At 38.4% G+C, this 18,229-nt stretch overlaps 1 protein-coding gene across 9 annotated transcripts in view; it reads left to right on the forward strand.

Moving 5' to 3' along the window:
- The first annotated feature begins 698 nt into the window (after positions 1 to 698).
- The window catches only part of CCDC88A (coiled-coil and HOOK domain protein 88A), a 119,475-nt gene continuing 101,944 nt past the window's right edge, over positions 699 to 18,229 (forward strand). For all 9 annotated transcript variants that reach the window (XM_020808510.3, XM_020808511.3, XM_072987232.2 and 6 more), the window contains exons 1-2: positions 699 to 1,387; positions 1,476 to 1,576. In XM_020808510.3, the coding sequence (XP_020664169.3) occupies positions 1,325 to 1,387; positions 1,476 to 1,576 (164 nt within the window). In that variant the 5' untranslated portion in view covers positions 699 to 1,324. The remainder of the gene's footprint in view (positions 1,388 to 1,475; positions 1,577 to 18,229) is intronic.

An 18,229-nucleotide genomic window follows, 5' to 3' on the forward strand; every position in this document is an offset into this window, starting at 1 on the left:
CGGAAGGATCTCTTCACAGTTTCTTCTCCTTTCCGAAAGAGGAGGGGGGGGGAAGAGAACAGGACCGCGCGCACGCGCGCGTGCGCGTGTGATGCGGCTCGATTGAAGCCCCGCGCGTAGCCGTTAGTTGAGAGGAGCAGGCAGTGGGGTGTGTGCACCCGCCGGAGGGGGAAGAAGCCGTCCTTTAGCTTGTTGGAAGGGAAAGAGTGGGGCTGTGAGGGGCCAAGAACGAAAAAGGAAGGGAAAAAAAAGAGGAAAGCTTTGGGGAGGGGCTGCCACTGAGATAACGGGCGAAGGGGAATAAAAGGGAGCCAGCCAAGAGGAAGCCAGAAATTAAGGGCGGGAGGGAAGGGAGAGGCGGGTAGAGGAGAGGAAGCTGACGGACGGACTCCGGGTAGGGGAAGTGAGTGAGGGGCTGGGAGGGCGGTGAGTCACCCAGGAAAAGGAGGCAGCTGCAGGGAGCGGCACCCTCCTCTCAGGGCCAGCCTGCTCCCAGAGGCGGTGATTTTTGTGAGGCGATGAGATGAAGGGCGACCTGTGAGGAAAGGGTTGGGGGTGGGGTCCTGCCTGCCTTTGGGGGTGGTGGCGGCGGCTGCAGCTCAGCTGCCTGTCTTCCTCAAGCCCCTCTCGAGAGTATCTTTTTGAGAAGGGAAGTCATAAGGGTAGTAGGTTTTTCCCCGGGAGAGCTTGTCGGGGGGGGGGGCGGTGTTGGTGGATGGGAATCAGGGTAGGAAAAAGAGAGATCTCCAAGCTCGAATGTAAAGGAGACTTGTTGGAAAGGGAGGGGAGGGGGAATGCGGTTGGTGCTCTCCGTGTCACATTCGGGCTTTTCCGTGGCCGGAGGGGGGGTTGAGATTAGCTGGGGAGGGTTTCTCTGGATTTGGGGCCCCTTCTGCATGTGTGCACGCTCGCTTGCTTGCTGGTGGTGGTGGTGGTGCTGCTGCAGACTGGAAGTTTGGGGGTGGGGAGGAAAGTGAGGGTTGTGTAGCTGATGTAGGATCGTCGTAGGGTCTCTTTTTCCCCCCCTTCCTCTTCTGCTTAGAGAGAAGGAAAAAGGAGTCGGTGAGAGACATTGGGCGGGGGTGTGTGTCAGAAAATGAACGTCGTCGGCCTCGCGATCGCTCTCTTTTTGGACGAGGTGGATAACGAAGCGTCGGTTGTTGCCGTAGCCCTGGTTACTTTTTGAATTTTTTTCGGGAAGCCAGCTGGGATATACTTTTTTTATATTGAACGGAATTGCTGCAGTTGAAGGAACCTCGTTACGCCGTCTTGCTTTTAAAAAATATCCATGCATCTGGGTTTTTAAAGCTCTGCCACAACAAAAATGGAAAACGAGATATTCACACCTCTGTTAGAGGTCTTCATATCCAGTCCTCTTGTTACCTGGGTAAGCATTTATACACTGGTCACTAGAATGTGCTGACAGTTGGAGACCAAGTCAGTGTGTTATCACAGTGGTGATAATTATGTTCTAGGTTAAGACGTTTGGACCGTTAGCTGGAAGAAATGCAACCAACTTGGAAGAATATGTTGCGCTTGTGGACGGAGTCTTCTTGAATGAAGTCATACTCCAAATGTAAGTTGCCTTATTCCTCTGCTTTGTTGCCTAAAGAAATGTGTAGTATACTGCTTTTAATAATTTGTCTAAGAATGTATTTAACTTTGTGACCATATTTTTAGATGATCTAGGAATTCCGTTCAAAGCCTTAATGTAGTTGCATTATGTGACCCTGTTTGATTTTGTAGCATACAAGTGTGCCCTTTCTCTGTGATGCTGCTAAATTTCTGTGTGTGATTTTAGCAGAACTAGAGACACCAGAAATACGGGGCAGAAGTAACTTAGAATTATGTTCAGCAAAAGATTAAGGAGTGCGCCTTTCATGGGCATAATAGTAAGCTGTGTCTATTTCAATGATATGCTCAACTCCAGGGGTCTGTATTTTTGCTGCAAAGCCTCAATTTACGCTTATGTGTTTAACAGGATCATTGTCTTTCCCAAATATATAGGCTTAATGTCAGTGCTTTAAATTTTGATTAACTGTGTTTTAAGACAAAACACAATTACATTTATGACCTGGTTCTGCAGGCATTTATTTGGAAGTTGATCTTACTTCCAGATTAGTTTGCCATTAGAGTCTTAACTGTTTTGTGGTACAGTACACAATGAGAATGTGAGGTCTTAGAAGGCAAGTGTTTTTGTTGATTTTTATTGACGTGTCTTCTTGTATGATATACAGGAAGCAATGCTTATGTTGCTTTTTCAGCAAAAATTGTATTAATTGTAGTTTCAGGGAAGAAGGCACTTTTGGGGAGCAATGTGTTTATATTTGGATAACAGTTATCATAAGAGATTTACCTCCTTTTTGGTGAGAGGATTTATAATAGATTTCCAGGCACACTTTGGATCTCTGTTGCCTACATGGGAGCATTAAATTTAGGCTTAGTCCTGTCTAATGTATTGTGCTATTTGCTTGCCCAAGAGTTATTGCTCACAGGCTAGTGATACAGCATGTGGGAATCATCATACATGAATCAACATCTGTGAAATGAATGAACAGTACAAAGATGTTGCTAAACCTTTCCTGCTGCAGTGGATTCAAAGACTGCAAATAGGCATGCTTTCAGTTAACAGTGGGAATGCATGAATAAAGCTAGTGTTTGGTCAGCTTAATTGACAGAGAAAGATTAGAGAATACTGCTTGGAAGCTAGAGGTAACAAGATCTTTGTCCATCATGGACATTAAATAATTGGATGATTCTCTAAAATGGTCAACCCAAATTCAGGTATCAAGCATATTGTAATGTTCTCAGGTTTTTCTTTTGTTACTGTCTTAACAGTTGTAGAGATAATGAGAAAGATTAGCTGAAGATGGTCTTGAAGCAGAGGAGGAGGAGGAGTTTGAATCTTACCCAGGAAAACTTTTTCCTTTCCCCAAACTCTCTAGTAATCATTTGTAGTAGTCCAGGCATGGCAAAACACGTTACCTGTTTTGTATCTGGAAGTTGAGTCATGGCAAATAGACTTCTTTCTTACTAGGTTGAAATGTTTCTCTACTCATCTAAGTAGCTTCTTCAGTCTGATGAGGGTCGGTAGGAGACCCCTGATATATCCTCCACGTTGGTTTCACTTCTCCCTGGTCTGAATAGATTGGTTAGGTGGATAAAGGATGGGGGGGGGGGTTTGAGTGAAAATCCCACTTCTGCACTTCTCGCTTTTTCTGTCTTGTAGTTGCACTGTTGTTTTATCAAGATTCGGATTACCCTTTGTCACAAGCTCTGTGGGTTTAGTGTGCCACTACAGTGATCTTATTTCTGACTTATGGATCCAGTTGGCTTTAAAAACGTGTAGAGATGGCAAGAGGGAAAGAAGAGAGACTCTATACATTAATACTGATTCTATACTGTATGTAGTTGCCTAGTCTAGGTTGAAGGCTAACTGAGACTGCTGTTAAAGTAGTGCCTAGGAGTATTCTCATGAAGTTTTCGGTGTGGTTACAAAGAACATGCAAGTGCTGAAACAGCAAAGGGGCTATCACAATGACAGAAAAATAATTCTGCATATAGCCAAACAATGCCATAGAATTTGCCTGAAGCATTGTAGTGTAGCAATGACAGTGGCAGTATAAAGTCTTTTTTGATATCGTTGTGTCTGAATAATGGCAACTTCTTGGCATTCTTTAAAGGGAGCTGTTCTGGGAAATTATTTTTCAGCTTATTAGGTGGCTTGACAAATAATGATAATCATACCACCTTGGCTTAGATGCCTCATTTAGTCTACAGATGCTACACATTTGATGTATCAAACATTGACTGGCAAATACTTTCAAAAGACTGTGTATGGAAAGGTGTAAAATGCCTCCCAGACTCTTGTACTGTACATATTTTTCATAACCACTACATTCCCCTCTCTGGTGCTCCTTTAGGACCACTCCCACTTCAGTGTGTGACCTCACCCTGTGTAGTGAGATTTATACTAAAGTATTGTTTGGCAAATATGATTTCATTTATATGATCATATTTCATAGCCGTTTTAGAATAAGGACCAACTTTGAATGGTTATTGTAGATAAATTTGTTCTGCAGATGCTTCAGCTAAAGGCTTAATTATTTTTTTCCTGACTAAGCCACATGTTGTGGTCACTTGACCCTGCCTGTCTGTCAGTTTCCCTACCTGGGCAAGCCCTTCCCACCAACATTTTTAAAGGAGAAGGCTACCAGGGAACTTGCTGTCTTGACGCTACTACTTAGAAGTATTACCTTTCCCAAAAGAACAGTTGATGCTGGCAGCGGGAGAATGTTTGCTGCTAGGTGTTAAGGACATACAATTAGGTATAGTTGTCCTGTCCAACTTCTCCCTGATGGTTTTTCCAGCCTAAGAGAAGATACTGATCTGGCCTTGTACATCCAAACTTCTTTAGGCATTAATACATAGCTGCCAAACAGTTTCCAGGCTTTCATTCAGCCCTAGAGCTCTAATAGACAATCTTTGCCCATTTTTGAAGATTGAAAATTGAGAGGAAGGCTGGTTTCTCACTGTCATCACCAAAAGACTGCTATGGGGAGTACAGTACATTGGTTGAAGCTTAATTTAGCCTCGTGTTTGCAGCTCCTGCTGCTGTAAAATCAGTAAAAGGGAGTATACTTTCCATCAGGGAAAGAAGTGTAGTTAATGAAGATGTTACTGTATTCCTTATTTAAGACTGAGTCATAGTCCAGATAATAATTGGTCCTGTCTTGTCAAACATTTGGATCAGTTTAATTGTTTGAATCACTTTATTTCAGTACTTACCCCAGGATTTTGGTACAGTTAAGTTAAGCCACATGCTGCCTGGTCCATCTTTCTTTGTCATGATTGATGAAGGGTAAACAAGCTTGTTCTTGGAAGTCATCTTAATTAGTGAGGCAATATATTGTGCCTTGGGGCTATATCCACTCATGGAAAAGGCTTCAGGAGTTAATCTGGAGCTGGAGTCCCGAAGGCAGTTTGTGTCATTCTGCCAACTCCTGCGACGTCGCTGAAACCAGTTGTATTGGCTTTTGCCTTTCCATTGGACTATTTCAGCAACGTGGAGAGGGGGGATCTGCTGCTTGGGTAACAGCCTATCCTCCATATAACTTTACTCAGGCTTCATGCTCTGGAGAGAACACTCCTCGATTCAGAGCATGTTACCATAGTCTCTCGAGACTGAAGGATGCCTATGATGATATTTTCCTTATTGGTAGGTGAACATCTTTTTGGTGGTGACAGCAGCTATATTTCTCAAAACAAAACTGTTAAATGAGATTGACACTATCTAGTGCAGATCCATTTCCATTATCTGCTTATAGGAAAAAAATAGTGTTTAATTGTGACACAGGTCTAAGCAGTTGTGTATGAGACATAAATCTTGTATGTTTTTCATTTAGGTTTCTGGCCAAAGACTACTTTAGAATCTCTGGTAGATTATTCTAATTCAGAGGTCAACAAGAGAATATTATATTACTGTTGGTTGATGTTGTGTAGGCACTAGATGTTCATCAGATACTGGCTGGTGTTGTAGACATACCTTCTTTTTGGGGAGTTTTAACAATAAATTGACTATAGATGTTGACAGTCAAGTTGTTATTCTAGTAGGATCTGAGTTAAATGGAACCTGTTTATCCCATAAGGTGTATAAAACATGCTCCGCCTGCATCCTAGCTGATTTCTTAGCATGCTGAAAGAGGCAAACACCCTGCCTGATAGCCTTGATGCAGGCTCTCAGTTATGGCTGTCAGTTTCTGCCACTAAGGCAGACAGTTTCTTCATTAGGCTATAATTTTGACTTTTTAAAGCACATAGAAACCTGGCTTTTTAGTCTTGTATCCTTTAAGGCTTCAATGGAGGGAATTTTCTGTAAGTATAACAGTGCAGTCATATGAAATGAGTGAATGTTATAGTTTGGATGAAATCTTTTGAGATATTTTGCAATTTCAATGCTTTTTCAATATATCTGAGCATTAAATATACTACAGATTTATTTGTTACTAATGTGCATTTTACTCTGTTGAGCTTCATATTAATACTCCAAACAAAAACACACCCATCTGAATAGCAGATACAGTATGGCCAAAATTGTACTGTAGTCTTTCTTATACTGTGGTGACTGGAGCAAAGAGTTCAGATCTGGCAGTCTTAACTTTCAGAATCCCTGTTGTGCTGCTGTTTGAGATTGGATAACTCCATCTCAGCCTAATATCTCATTGTTGTAACTGTGCACTCTTTGGAACATCAGCAGATACAGACATAAGAAATAAGGGTGTATCCTGAGCTAAATCAGAGGGTCATTTGAAAATGATGTCCTTATCTGTATTTGTCAAATTTAAGATTGTAGCTTCTGTAGCTAAATCAGAGATATTGTCTGTGAAAGAGCTTGCATCTGAATTTGGCTTCATCACTCTTCTCTTGAATTAGATTCATGCTGTTGAGTGGCTTAGAGAGGACTGCATTTAATAATGCAGGCACCAGTGGTAGAAAAGTCGCTTTCCTTGCAAATGATTATTCTTATCTGATGCAAGGAAATATGGAAAGGAGAATCTTAGCAGGAGATTGTGGAGATGGTTGTTGTTGGTTTTTCGGGCTCTTTGGCCGTGTTCTGAAGGTTGTTCTTCCTAACGTTTCACCAGTCTCTGTGGCCGGCATCTTGAGAGCACAGCACTCTGTGGAGAACCAGCAGGTTTGTGAGGACTAGGTGCTCTTCATCAACAGCTCTTCCATGTCTACCGTGTTTCCCCGAAAATAAGACAGGGTCTTATATTAATTTTTGCTCCAAAAACATATTAGGGCTTATTTTCAGAGGGTGTTTTATTTTTTTCATGTGCAACAATGGCAGGGTTTCACTTAACTGGGGCTTATTTTTGGGTTAGGGCTTATATTACAAGCATCCTGAAAAATCATACTAGGGCTTATTTTCAGGTTAGGTATTATTTTCAGGGAAACGGTATATCTGCTAATTCTGTTACTATGTTCCAATAACAAAAGAAAAACAAGGCAATCCTAAATGTACTGTATTCTTATTTAATTAACCTATGATTAGTACATTTTCAGTAGTAAATGTTCTCTTTCTCTGAAGTTAATAAATCCTTCCAAACTCATTCATCATAACCAGTGTTGAGGAAAAAATATATAGGCTTCCTGTGTACAAATTAACGGTGCTGCCATATAATCTTTCAAGGCAATTTGCTTTTACACTTCAAGCCATTCTATCTATGTTACTTTATTTTATCTTGCCAATATTATTGTAATCCATAGATGACAGAAGTTGGATCTTGCTTCATAGCAAAAAGAAATATGCATGTTTTCATTGGTGGTAGCAAATAATTATCATTTTTTCTAGTTTTCTTATAGACTGATTTGTGGATTTAAAATTTCCTTAGTCTTGGATAAAGTCATTTGCCATAATATCTTGAAGATCTGTGATTCAAGTAGTCTCACCACTGATTCTGATCAAAATTATTCCACAACACCAATGTGTTTATAGTTGCTGTGCCTAGTGTATCATCTAGTGGGCAGCACTGAGCCTTTCTGTGCCTTTCTAGGCTAGTTCTTGGATTATAAACATGTGGCCTGTCACTAAGGCTGCGTGTGAAACTGATAGAACATTCCAGAGTTAGCATTGTTCTTCTAACATAGCCTTCAAGAGCCAAAGCTTATTTCCGTGTCACAGTGAGGCAACAGAGTAAGACTGGGGAGGCCATCATGACAGGCTTACTTAATAGAGGTGGGAAATGGGTTTTAGCTTACATTTGTTTGGTTTAGATTAATTTTAGACATATTTATGGGTGGGGGAGGGTTAGAGTTAGGGAACAATGAAAAGCCATGAAAATACAACCTTCTTTTAGTACAGACACTCATTGAAGAGTAATGATTAAACTTAATGTGGAAATATGGCATTACATGTGTGGTTATACATTGCTGAATAAGAAAGTAAATCTTTTTTTGTGAAATCTGGCATTATATAAGTAGTTTAGCTGTAAAAACATTTATCCAGGAATGCCCACTTAAGTTCAGTGGGACATATTGTCAAATGCATATATTTGAGGTTGTGGTATGAATGACTAAGGGAAGCTACTCTTTCCATTACTCAGTGCAAGTACCATCTTAATAATTATAAAAAAGATCTTAGTAATTTTATTTTTAGAAGGTTTGTCATAGTAATTAATTGCCAAATTCCTGTTGCTTAAATTGCACTAGTGTAGTAAAGTATACTTGAGTCAGCTGCTGTATAAAGTATTGAATGAATGGGGATTTAGTGAGTCATCTGCTCTGTAAGTTCTTTTGATTCAAATGGGCCTTCTTTAGCTGCACTTTGCTATGCTAAAGTTAGTCACTGTTAGAGTAGACTAATTGGAATCAATGAAACTTATGGGGGAATTGACTCACCAAATCCCCATTGATTCGATGGGCCTGTTCTAGTATGATTTACTACACTAACAGGATTTGGGCTATGGTTTTTCTATTGGTATTAAATCTTTTGGCCCCTGGCCCAAATTAGTATGACTTTGGTGTAGGCACTCTTACTTTCTTTGACATGATTCTCCAAATATTATGTCTGATTATTTAATTTTCCACATGTTAGAATTAGCTAGTCTTTTTTTTTTTTAAAGTCTCCCTTATTTGTTAAAGAGAGTTAATTAAATGTTGATATTTGGATGGCTTGTTAGAGTTTTGAAGGTTGCAGTGACGGTTTCATGATAAATCCAAATGACTACCGGTAAATACCCTGTTTCCCCGAAAATAAGGCCTAACCTGAAAATAAGTCCTAGTATGATTTTTCAGGATGCTCGTAATATAAACCATACCCCCAAAATAAGCCCAGTGAAGTGAATCTCCGCCCTCCACCATTGTGCAGCAACCAGAAGACGACATGACTGTATTTGAATAAATGTAGTTTGTTGTACATGAAAAAATAAAATAAAACATCCCCTGAAAATAAGCCCTAATATGTTTTTGGAGCAAACATTAATGTAAGACCCTGTCTTATTTTTGGGGAAACACGGTATGTTAGGCAATAATTGTAAACATGCTTTAAGTGCACCTCACTGAATATATTTGGACCTGAAGTAAACAGGCACAGAATTGCACCGTGCAGCTGGACTGTAGGTCCTAAGATTCAGAGGTTTTATTACACCTTTTAGTTTCCCACATATGATTCAGCACTCTGTATCCCAAATGGACCAGTGCCTTCTATACCATAATTAAAGAGGACTGCGAAGCAGTGTCCTTAGTAAAACAAAGGGGTTGATCTGCTCATGGCTGTTTCCTACATCAGTTTCCTGCATTCTATTTACTGTAAGTTGGCAATACAGATCTAAGAGAGAATGGAAATTGCTAGAATGTACAGCAAAGTCTGTTGCTGTTGTTTTTTTTTATTAGTTTGTATTTCTTATATTTGAATTTCAAATAGTCTGAAAGACTTGTTCAGTAAAGTACTTACAGCTGAGTCTGAGGGAGGGATGTGAATAGCAATGTCTGGTAATTTGGATTAAGGGAATGTTTGGTCTTGCTAGATATGTCAGAGGGTTAGCTGTTTTGGTGAGTAAGGCATAGTAGATACGAAAAGGGTCTAGCTTCTAGAGAATGTTTGGGTCTGGATGAAACTGGCAGAATTGCTGCTGAAGACATATTAGTAAGTAAGATGTGGGAGGATAGCACACGTCTGGGAATATTTTTACAATCTAACCATCAACTTTGTTAACCACTTATTTTCCATGTGAAGCCAAGTGACTTCTGGTGGGAAACTGTGGGACATTTGCTGGGTTGGGAGGTCATATCTCAGAGCCACTTGACTTCTGAAGGTTAAATTCTTAAATTCAAAGAGCGTATCTCAGAGCTACTTGACTTCTGAAGGTTAAATTCTTAAATTCAAAGAGCTTTAAATAAGAAGGATTATTTTTAGATATCAATCTAGTGTTGGAGGCAGTGCATCTCTGACTTTTCTAACACTAGAGAAACATTTCCTAATCCCCAATGGCTTCTACTTGTCCGTCAAGATAACAGTCCTACCGCACCAGAAACCATTAGGAAAATATGGACCAGAGATTGGGAGAGCAGAGTAAGAAGCAGCTTTGTTCTGCTGCTGAATCATTCAATTGAGACCTGTGCAGTAAAGAGTTACAGAAGTCAAAGTCTGAGACTTATGTATTGGAGAGAAGAGATGATTTAGAATGAGTGACACTTGCTTCTGAGTAAAGCTGCCATCTAAAACATATTCTACATAATTGTGAAAAAATTGGAATTTTACGGTTTAATTGTTCAGTTGAGGGATTGAAGAGACATGGATCCCTTACAGAGGTTTTTATCAAGTGCTTAATAAATTGAATATAATGGCTGAAATCCAACAGTACGTTGCTAGAGTAGGCCCATTGAATCAGTGGAGATTTGGTGAGTTAACTCCTCTTTAAGTATTGTTGATTCAATGGATCTATTCTAGTTGAGATTTAGTATTAGATATTAACCAATGAATGTTAACAAACAGTCCCAAGCATCTGTTTAAAATACGTAGTCTCCCTTTCAACTGCTCATCATATAAAACTTCTGTTCAGTCAAACAGCACAGATTTGATTTCTGTTATTGTTTTGTGCTGGTGGATTACTGTGGAAGATTTATGAGGCTCCCACTAGTTGCTTACATTTTTCATTATAGGTCAATGTTAAGATAACTATGCGTTAATTCCACATCTCATTAATGTATTGAACACTTGTCTTGAGTCAGGTAGTGCCCTCATTAATAATTAAATTATTTCTTCATGTATGGAGATCATTGATGCTCAAAGTAGACTCTTTCTCCATACTCATTCTAGATCCAGAGTGAAATAAAGTACAGTACGAGGAGACTGAAGAGCTGTTGGAAATTACTTCTGTCAGCAATAGAATGAAGGCCAAACTAGGCACAATAGTTACAGTCATATAATAAGAGGCAAAAAGGAGTCCAGATTGAAACAGTAAAAGCTGTATAGAAATTAGAGGTGTCTGCTTAAATGTTTCCACACCCAACTTTTATCTTCCCCAAACTCCTTTTGACTCCATAGCTATCACTTCTGGTATCAGAGTTCACCTGATGAAAAAGAAGTGGGGTGAAGATTCTGAGTTCCTTACCTATATGTCTATTTACTTTAAATAAGACACATTGAAATTCCTCTTTCTTGATCAGAATAGTCCTCAGTATAAACAAGGAATACTGCCACAGTGTTATCTACAGTACTATGACGCTAATGTTGTAAGGAGAAATTGACAGTAAAAATTGGTTAGTAGTGAAAGTTGTAATTATGAATTCGGACTAGAAAATGAATAATGTTGCATTGATTTAAATTTGTGAGTCCTAGATTTACTGATTTACCTTGTCAGTTTGGTTCTAGGAAGTAATGTTATTTTAAATCTTGAAGGACTCTTTCATCAAAGATTATTTCAATCAGTTGTATTTCAGTACTTTATTAACTTGAAATTCGTAGTGGAAAAAAATCACTTAACTTCCCCCCAGTTCTGCACGTTAAGCTGAAAATGTTATAACTGGACTTCTTGTGTCCACTTGGCAGTAACTTACTCTTGGGCTGGCAGACAGAACACATGTTTGTTTTTGCTGCACGACATTAGAAATACAAGTTGGTATATTATAGAAAGGAACATATGTAGTAGTTGAACTGAAACGGAACAATAGTGAAACTGTATGAATGACGCATTTGTGTTGGTCTGAAGAGGCAGCTGTTCCAATTAATATAAAAATATTTCCTGGGGTTAAATTTCTGGCTTGTGTTTCAAAGATAGTACTGCTGCCCCTTTCTCTAGCCATTTGTTGTTGCTGGTGATTCTAAGATTATTGTTTTTCCCTATAAATGATAGGAAATTAGGATATATTAAGCTGTAACTTCATTTTGGTCTTCTCATTTTAATACTTCTGTAATTTCCCCATTCGGCATTAGAATGTATAAACCTATTACCTATTTTCTTGTTTTTATTTCTTGGTAACTTAATGGATAGTCTATCATGGTGTATCCATAGCATGTAATTCAGTGTGGGCTTTGGTATAATGTGTTGGTATCAGAGAATGAGAAAGTGGAATAGAATATTTTAAGAGACCTGTAAAGATGTACGTTTTGTCATTAACAACCCTCCTCCCCAACTCTGTAAAGTGTGAATGATTCAGAAGGACACACAAAGAAATTGGACAGTAGTCTTATTGTAAGTTTCTGCTGATGTAACTTTCAGCAGCAAATAATTGCAATTTAAGAGTAGAGATTTCATGTTGGATATATGATTGATGTGCAGTAGGAAATGTTTGCAGTAGCTTCTTAATTTGAAATAATTTGCTCCTGAAAATTGAACTGCTTACATGCAACTAGCAGGCATAACAACAGGATTTTGGCCATTGTAACTTTTAATGCTGATGCACATCTCACAGGCTTTTTCATATAAAGGAGGCACCAAGTCGTAGGACAGTGAGAAGAGTGAATTTCATAACTTTGCTCTCTAGTTGCTGGTAACATTGAAGGGACCAGGACTGTCCAATCCCACTATTTTGGGGGATTGATGTTACAATATTTTTCATACACTTTAACCATAGAGCAAGGGTGAGCAACTTAGGTAATGCACTGCAGTACCTTAGATTGTGACTTCAGTTATCCCTAACCATTGATTAAACTGGAAAGAGATAGGAGAAGTAGCAGTCCAATACTGTTTGGAGGGGCACAGGTGTTCCATCCTGGCCCTTCATCTGGCACATAACCTTGTGAAATATTATGTTTCTTTGACTGGGGACAGCTCTGTGACATCTAACATTTTCATAAAACAGCCAAAACAAAACAAAACAACACCCCAACCCCCAAACCAAAAACAATTAAAAAAAAAACTTCAACGAAACATCCGGGATTGGTTAATGGGAAGCATATTGCTGGTAGCCATGACACTTCTTCTACTACAAACTCTACGTTTATCCTTCTGAACTTTTGCAGAATTCCTGTTACGCCTATTATTTTGGAAACAATTGTCTACAAAAATCGTAGGAGATAAGTTGCAATTCTTTTCAGAAATCTCCAAGCTGTAAAGAATGCTTTTGCATAAAATTCCCTCCACCACCACTTTTGAAATTTGAACTTAGTCACATTAGAGGGGATAGCTGTTTCTAAAACAATTTCATCCAGTTCTACTAAGAGATGACACTGGCAGTTCATTTAAAATCTCTGCCTCTCAGAAGGTCCATATATGTATTATAAACCCTGTGCCATTATTTGTTTGATATTTGACTGTCCAGAGTATTGATCCCATTAAGTTGAATGAGATGTAAGTGCCAATAATAATAATAATAATGATGATGATGATGATGATGATGATGATGATGATGACAATAATGATAATGATAATGATAATAATAATAATAATAATAAAATATTTGGAAGACTTAAGTGTGTCTTAAAGAGCTACTATGATTGCATTTATCCAAATCTGAAAAAAAATCCATTTTGCAATTTAGAGACTCTGAATCAGTCCAGATCGAATCAGGCTATTTTCTGTATCATTGAATTGAGGTCCTGATCAAAGTTAGTAGTTGTGCATGCCCTCATTTGGTATAGTTGTGTATCTGGCTGTGAGAAATGATAGAATAATGATTGTACTTACCACAGCTAGAAGTAGATCAAATGAACATTATCACATAACCCTAACATATAACACATATATGGAATTTTTCTTATACATCTGATCCTGTCTTTTAGCATATGCTGCCTCCCTAGGTCAGTGATGCTCATTGTCACTGTGCATGAATATACCCCTCCTTACATCTGCATTCTTGATGGGAAATTGTGGGTGAGTGGAGAGTTCTGCATCATGTATTATACCTTCTCTTTTTTCTTTTGCTTCCCATGTTATGATATAATGCCAAGACACCAGGACAGGATTAACAGGAAGCACCTGGACAGATGAAAACGGAATAATAGTAGGGATTAATGAAAGGAAGTATTGATTGTTACAAGTGTAAGAGAATCCTATTTTCTTTTTGTTTTACTTCAACTTGTTATTTTTTCTCTCTTTATGTGACAGTGTCTTCCTAATTTTTTCTTGTTAAAATATTTATGTAGCACACAAACTGCAGTGTAAACCACCACCACCCCAGTTTTGTTTAAGTATTTTAAGATTTGGCATTAGTTTCTTCTTACGTGAAATTAATCAAAGAATACTTTTTGAGCCAAGCTTTGTAGTGAAGTGGCATGTATTGTGACCCATGCCTTAAGGAAAAATGATGGTGTTACCTACTCAGGCATAAGTGTGAATGAGAAACTTGGCACATATCCTTAAATAATAATGTGCCAAAAGTCTGTATCGCCTCATAGATTTTCTTAAGCATGACACTATATTTGCTTTCAGAATCATCATTTGATAATCATTTGTGCTTTCCTGCTTGGAGTATCTACTGGAATCTTTTCCAAAGATGACTTTGGAAAAGTTTCAGCGTCCTATTAGACTTAAAAGAGCCATTTTCTATCAGATAATCTGCTGTGCCAAATAGCAAGTTTTGGTCTTTTGGATGTGTATTTGAGAAGTATGTAAATTAGGATGTGAGATTATCAGATACCTTAGAGAACATTGTTGAGCTGCATTGGGTTGTCCCATATGTGGTTTATATGACAACCAACCAACAACCTTATGGATCCAGCCCCTCTCAAGGAGGCACAGTGGAGAATTGAACTCCTAATCTCTGACTCCGCAGCCAGAGACCTAAGCCACTCAGCTATTCAGCAGTTCTAATTTTGTTCAGTTATCTTAAACTTTGTGACAATTGCTTATATATTGATATAAATTACTTCTAATATTCCATCTGTCATCACCACCTCTATTGATACATAGACATAGTCAGCTATCTTGTAAGAGTTCAGTTTAGATAGGGATGCATTCTTTTCTTCCTTTTCCTTTTCCTTTTTCTTTTCCTTCCTCCTCTTCTTCTTCCTTTGGATGCCAGTTCCCAGAATTCTCCAAAAATTCCTTTGGCAGAATTCTGGGAATTTATATCTACAGACACACACTTGCACATAGTACTTATATTTCATTCATCTGGAACAACCCTGTTTTACAGGCTGTCTCTGGCCTACCTCCTGTACAAAAAGGAAACCAGTGCTTCCTGGGAGGCCTAAGTCTTTGTGGGAAGTATTATTTTTGAAGGTGTCCTAATGGGAAGTAAGGCTTTCTTTAATTTAAAAAACTGAATTTGAGAACCCAACTACTGTGTTTTCAATCTTATAATTGTGCTTATATTATATCTAGCTTGTGAAAGTACTCAAACCTTTACTTTTCACGTAGGACAGGAGTTCTTAACTAAGTGAAGCTTCAGAATAACAATAGAATGCAACTTTCATATGTCCTACCTGCCAGAGGTTACAGTTTGTAACCCACAGGTGGTTAATTAATTGATTATAATCTATCTTCAAGATAATTGTTTTCAGTGAGGGCTGGATATGGTCTTCTCTAGGTTTGTAATAACAGACAGAAGTGAGTTTTAACTGCTAATAAAATATATAATAATTTATAAGAGTACCTGAAAGCTGGATAAAGCTGCTTCTTTTCTAATTCAGTTTTTTAAAAGGTGTCACACTGGTAAATTTGAGATAGTGTATGAGTGTCTTGGCAAAAAACTGCCATGTTATTCAGGGTTATACCATACACTTGGACTCCATGTAGGGAGTCGATTAACCAAACTGGTTACCCAGAGTGCTCATGTTTTCAGAAAGTCTTTTTTTCAGTGTCATTATGGCAGCATTAATGAAGCACTCCACAGGCAAATACTGTTATCCATTCCTACTTCTAACAAGTGTGAATTTTCTAACATATGTTTTTGTCTAAGCACGTAAAAATCTTAAATGTTGCACATGCCATTAATCTGTGGTTTTTCATGATATGCTAGTGCGATCAATGCAAAAGGAAAGAAATTGTTGATACCCTGTTTCCCCGAAAATACTGTAAGACCAAACCTAAAAATAAGCCCTAGTATGATTTTTCAGAATGCTTGTAATATAAGCCATACCCCCCCAAATAAGTCCCAGTTAAGTGAAACTCCGCCATCCACCATTGAGCAGCAACCAGAAGAAGATGACATTACTGTATTTGAATAAATGTAGATTGTTCTACATGAAAAAAAAAACATCCCTAAATGCATATTTGGAGCAAAAATTTATATAAAACCCTGTCTTATTTTCAGGGAAACGCAGCATATACAGTACAATACAATCAGCTTCTCATATTGTATTGTAGACTCTTTCATGTTTATAGAATGGTTGTATGTGCTTGCTTGCAGACACACTGTGAAGAATTTTTGAAAATTCCAAAAATAGGGTTTTAATATTGTACATATGAAGAAGTGTTTATCCTAAAACGTTCAGAATACAGCATGTTTCCAAAGTTTCCAAAGTTTTTTTATTATATTTTTTCCGGCTGTTTGGCTGTGTTCTGGAGGTTTTTCTTCCTAACGTTTCACCAGTCTCTGTGGCTGGCATCTTCAGAGGACAGGAATTAGAACTCTGTCTGTGTTCAGACAGAGTTCTAACTCCTGTCCTCTGAAGATGCCGGCCTCAGAGATGGTTGAAATATTAGGAAGAAAACCCTCCAGAATACGGCCAAACAGGCTGAAAAACTTACAACAGCCATCCGATCCTGGCTGTGAAATCCTTCGAGAATACAAATGTTTTTGTATTGGTATTGCAAGCCTATCAAAACAAAAAGTGTTTGTTGCTTCATATCTATCAGTTTTATTTATGCAGCAATACAAATATATTTTAAAAATTTAAAATTTAGTACAGAAAAGTCAAGACTTTGTCATTAAGTACCTTCAGTGAACAGATGGCAAGAGAAGACACAACTGGCTTTCAGTCTGTTTGGACTTAGAAATCTGATAGCTTAATGGCTTCATATTTATTTGTGATAGATTTTGTTGAATGAAAAAGATACTTAATCCCTGATTATGTGATGGCTGAATCTGTATCTTATAGCACTGATAGCTTTTGAGAAATAACAGACTCCCCTCCATTTCCTGTGCATTTTAAGCTAATGTGGGTGCTGTTGTCTGTTTTCTCCCCAGTTGAAATTAATGTAACTTGTCATATGTAGGTTCCTCTTCAATGTAAAATTGCTTAAGGCTATCTTTTACTGTTGGGCTGCCTATTGACTTCTAGACAAATTTGCCCTATTTTACTAGGCTATTTGCCAGTGAAACATTTTCATTTTCTACCTCACAAAAGGAATTATACATAGCTATATGCAGTATCTGTTGCCTTCAAATATATGTTCAGTGTGACTGCCAAGATTGCCCCTGGGAGATTGCCTTTTCAGTAATTCCATATATAAGAGAGTGATTTTAGTACTAAAAATATTACAAAAGCAATAATGTTGCTGAGTTTTGAGAATATGTTTTAGATTTTTAGTTTATTAACACCAGATTTGACATTGGGGAGTTAATTTGATTAAAATAATTCCCTAGTACAAAGAATGAATCTCTTTCTATATATATTTAAATTTATGGAGCTTTTTTGCAGAAAAGATTATGGGTCTATATGTAGTAATGCTACCTTTTATGGGTTTCTTCCCTTATAGGTTTCTTCCCTGTCTTGCTATTTGAGGTGTCATGGGGTGAATCTCAAATAAGTATGGATGGCATATGCTGTATCTCTGAGCTGTGACTTCTTTGTAGTTACAGTGGTACAAATAATGGTGTTGCCGTGATCCAACTCAAACAGCACCCAACCCTCAGTCTTTGAGAAAGGGCTGTGCAGAATTGATATATTTTTCATTTTAAAGAGTCCTTACTATTGAAATTTTGGAATCTGGAGTTTATATAGAGTTCACATTTAGCCCAGGCTATCAACACAGGTAGCAACAATAAATTTTGGGAGGTGGTTTCGGGTTCTTCCATCTTCAATAGGAATTCACAGGACCTTCCCTATATACCAGCTGGGAAATGGGAACAGCACTTCTTGGCCATTTTCTATGATAGCTGCAAGTCCACAATGCCAACCGATCTGCTCCTACCCAGAGATACTCCCAGAATGGTCCCTAGTCACAACTAGCGAAAGTAAAAAGCTCATAGGACACCTTAGAACTGGAAAGGCACCGGGTCTTGATGCCCTTCCTCCGGAACTGCTAAAGGTGACCCCAATTGGTGGGTGCCTGTTCTTGCTGCTCTATTTACATCTGTTAATCAATCTCGTATCATGCCTAAAGCATGGACACAGGCCATA

The sequence above is a fragment of the Pogona vitticeps genome, chromosome 1 (genome assembly GCF_051106095.1).
Source record: "Pogona vitticeps strain Pit_001003342236 chromosome 1, PviZW2.1, whole genome shotgun sequence".
In the NCBI taxonomy this organism is placed as follows: Eukaryota; Metazoa; Chordata; class Lepidosauria; order Squamata; family Agamidae; genus Pogona; species Pogona vitticeps.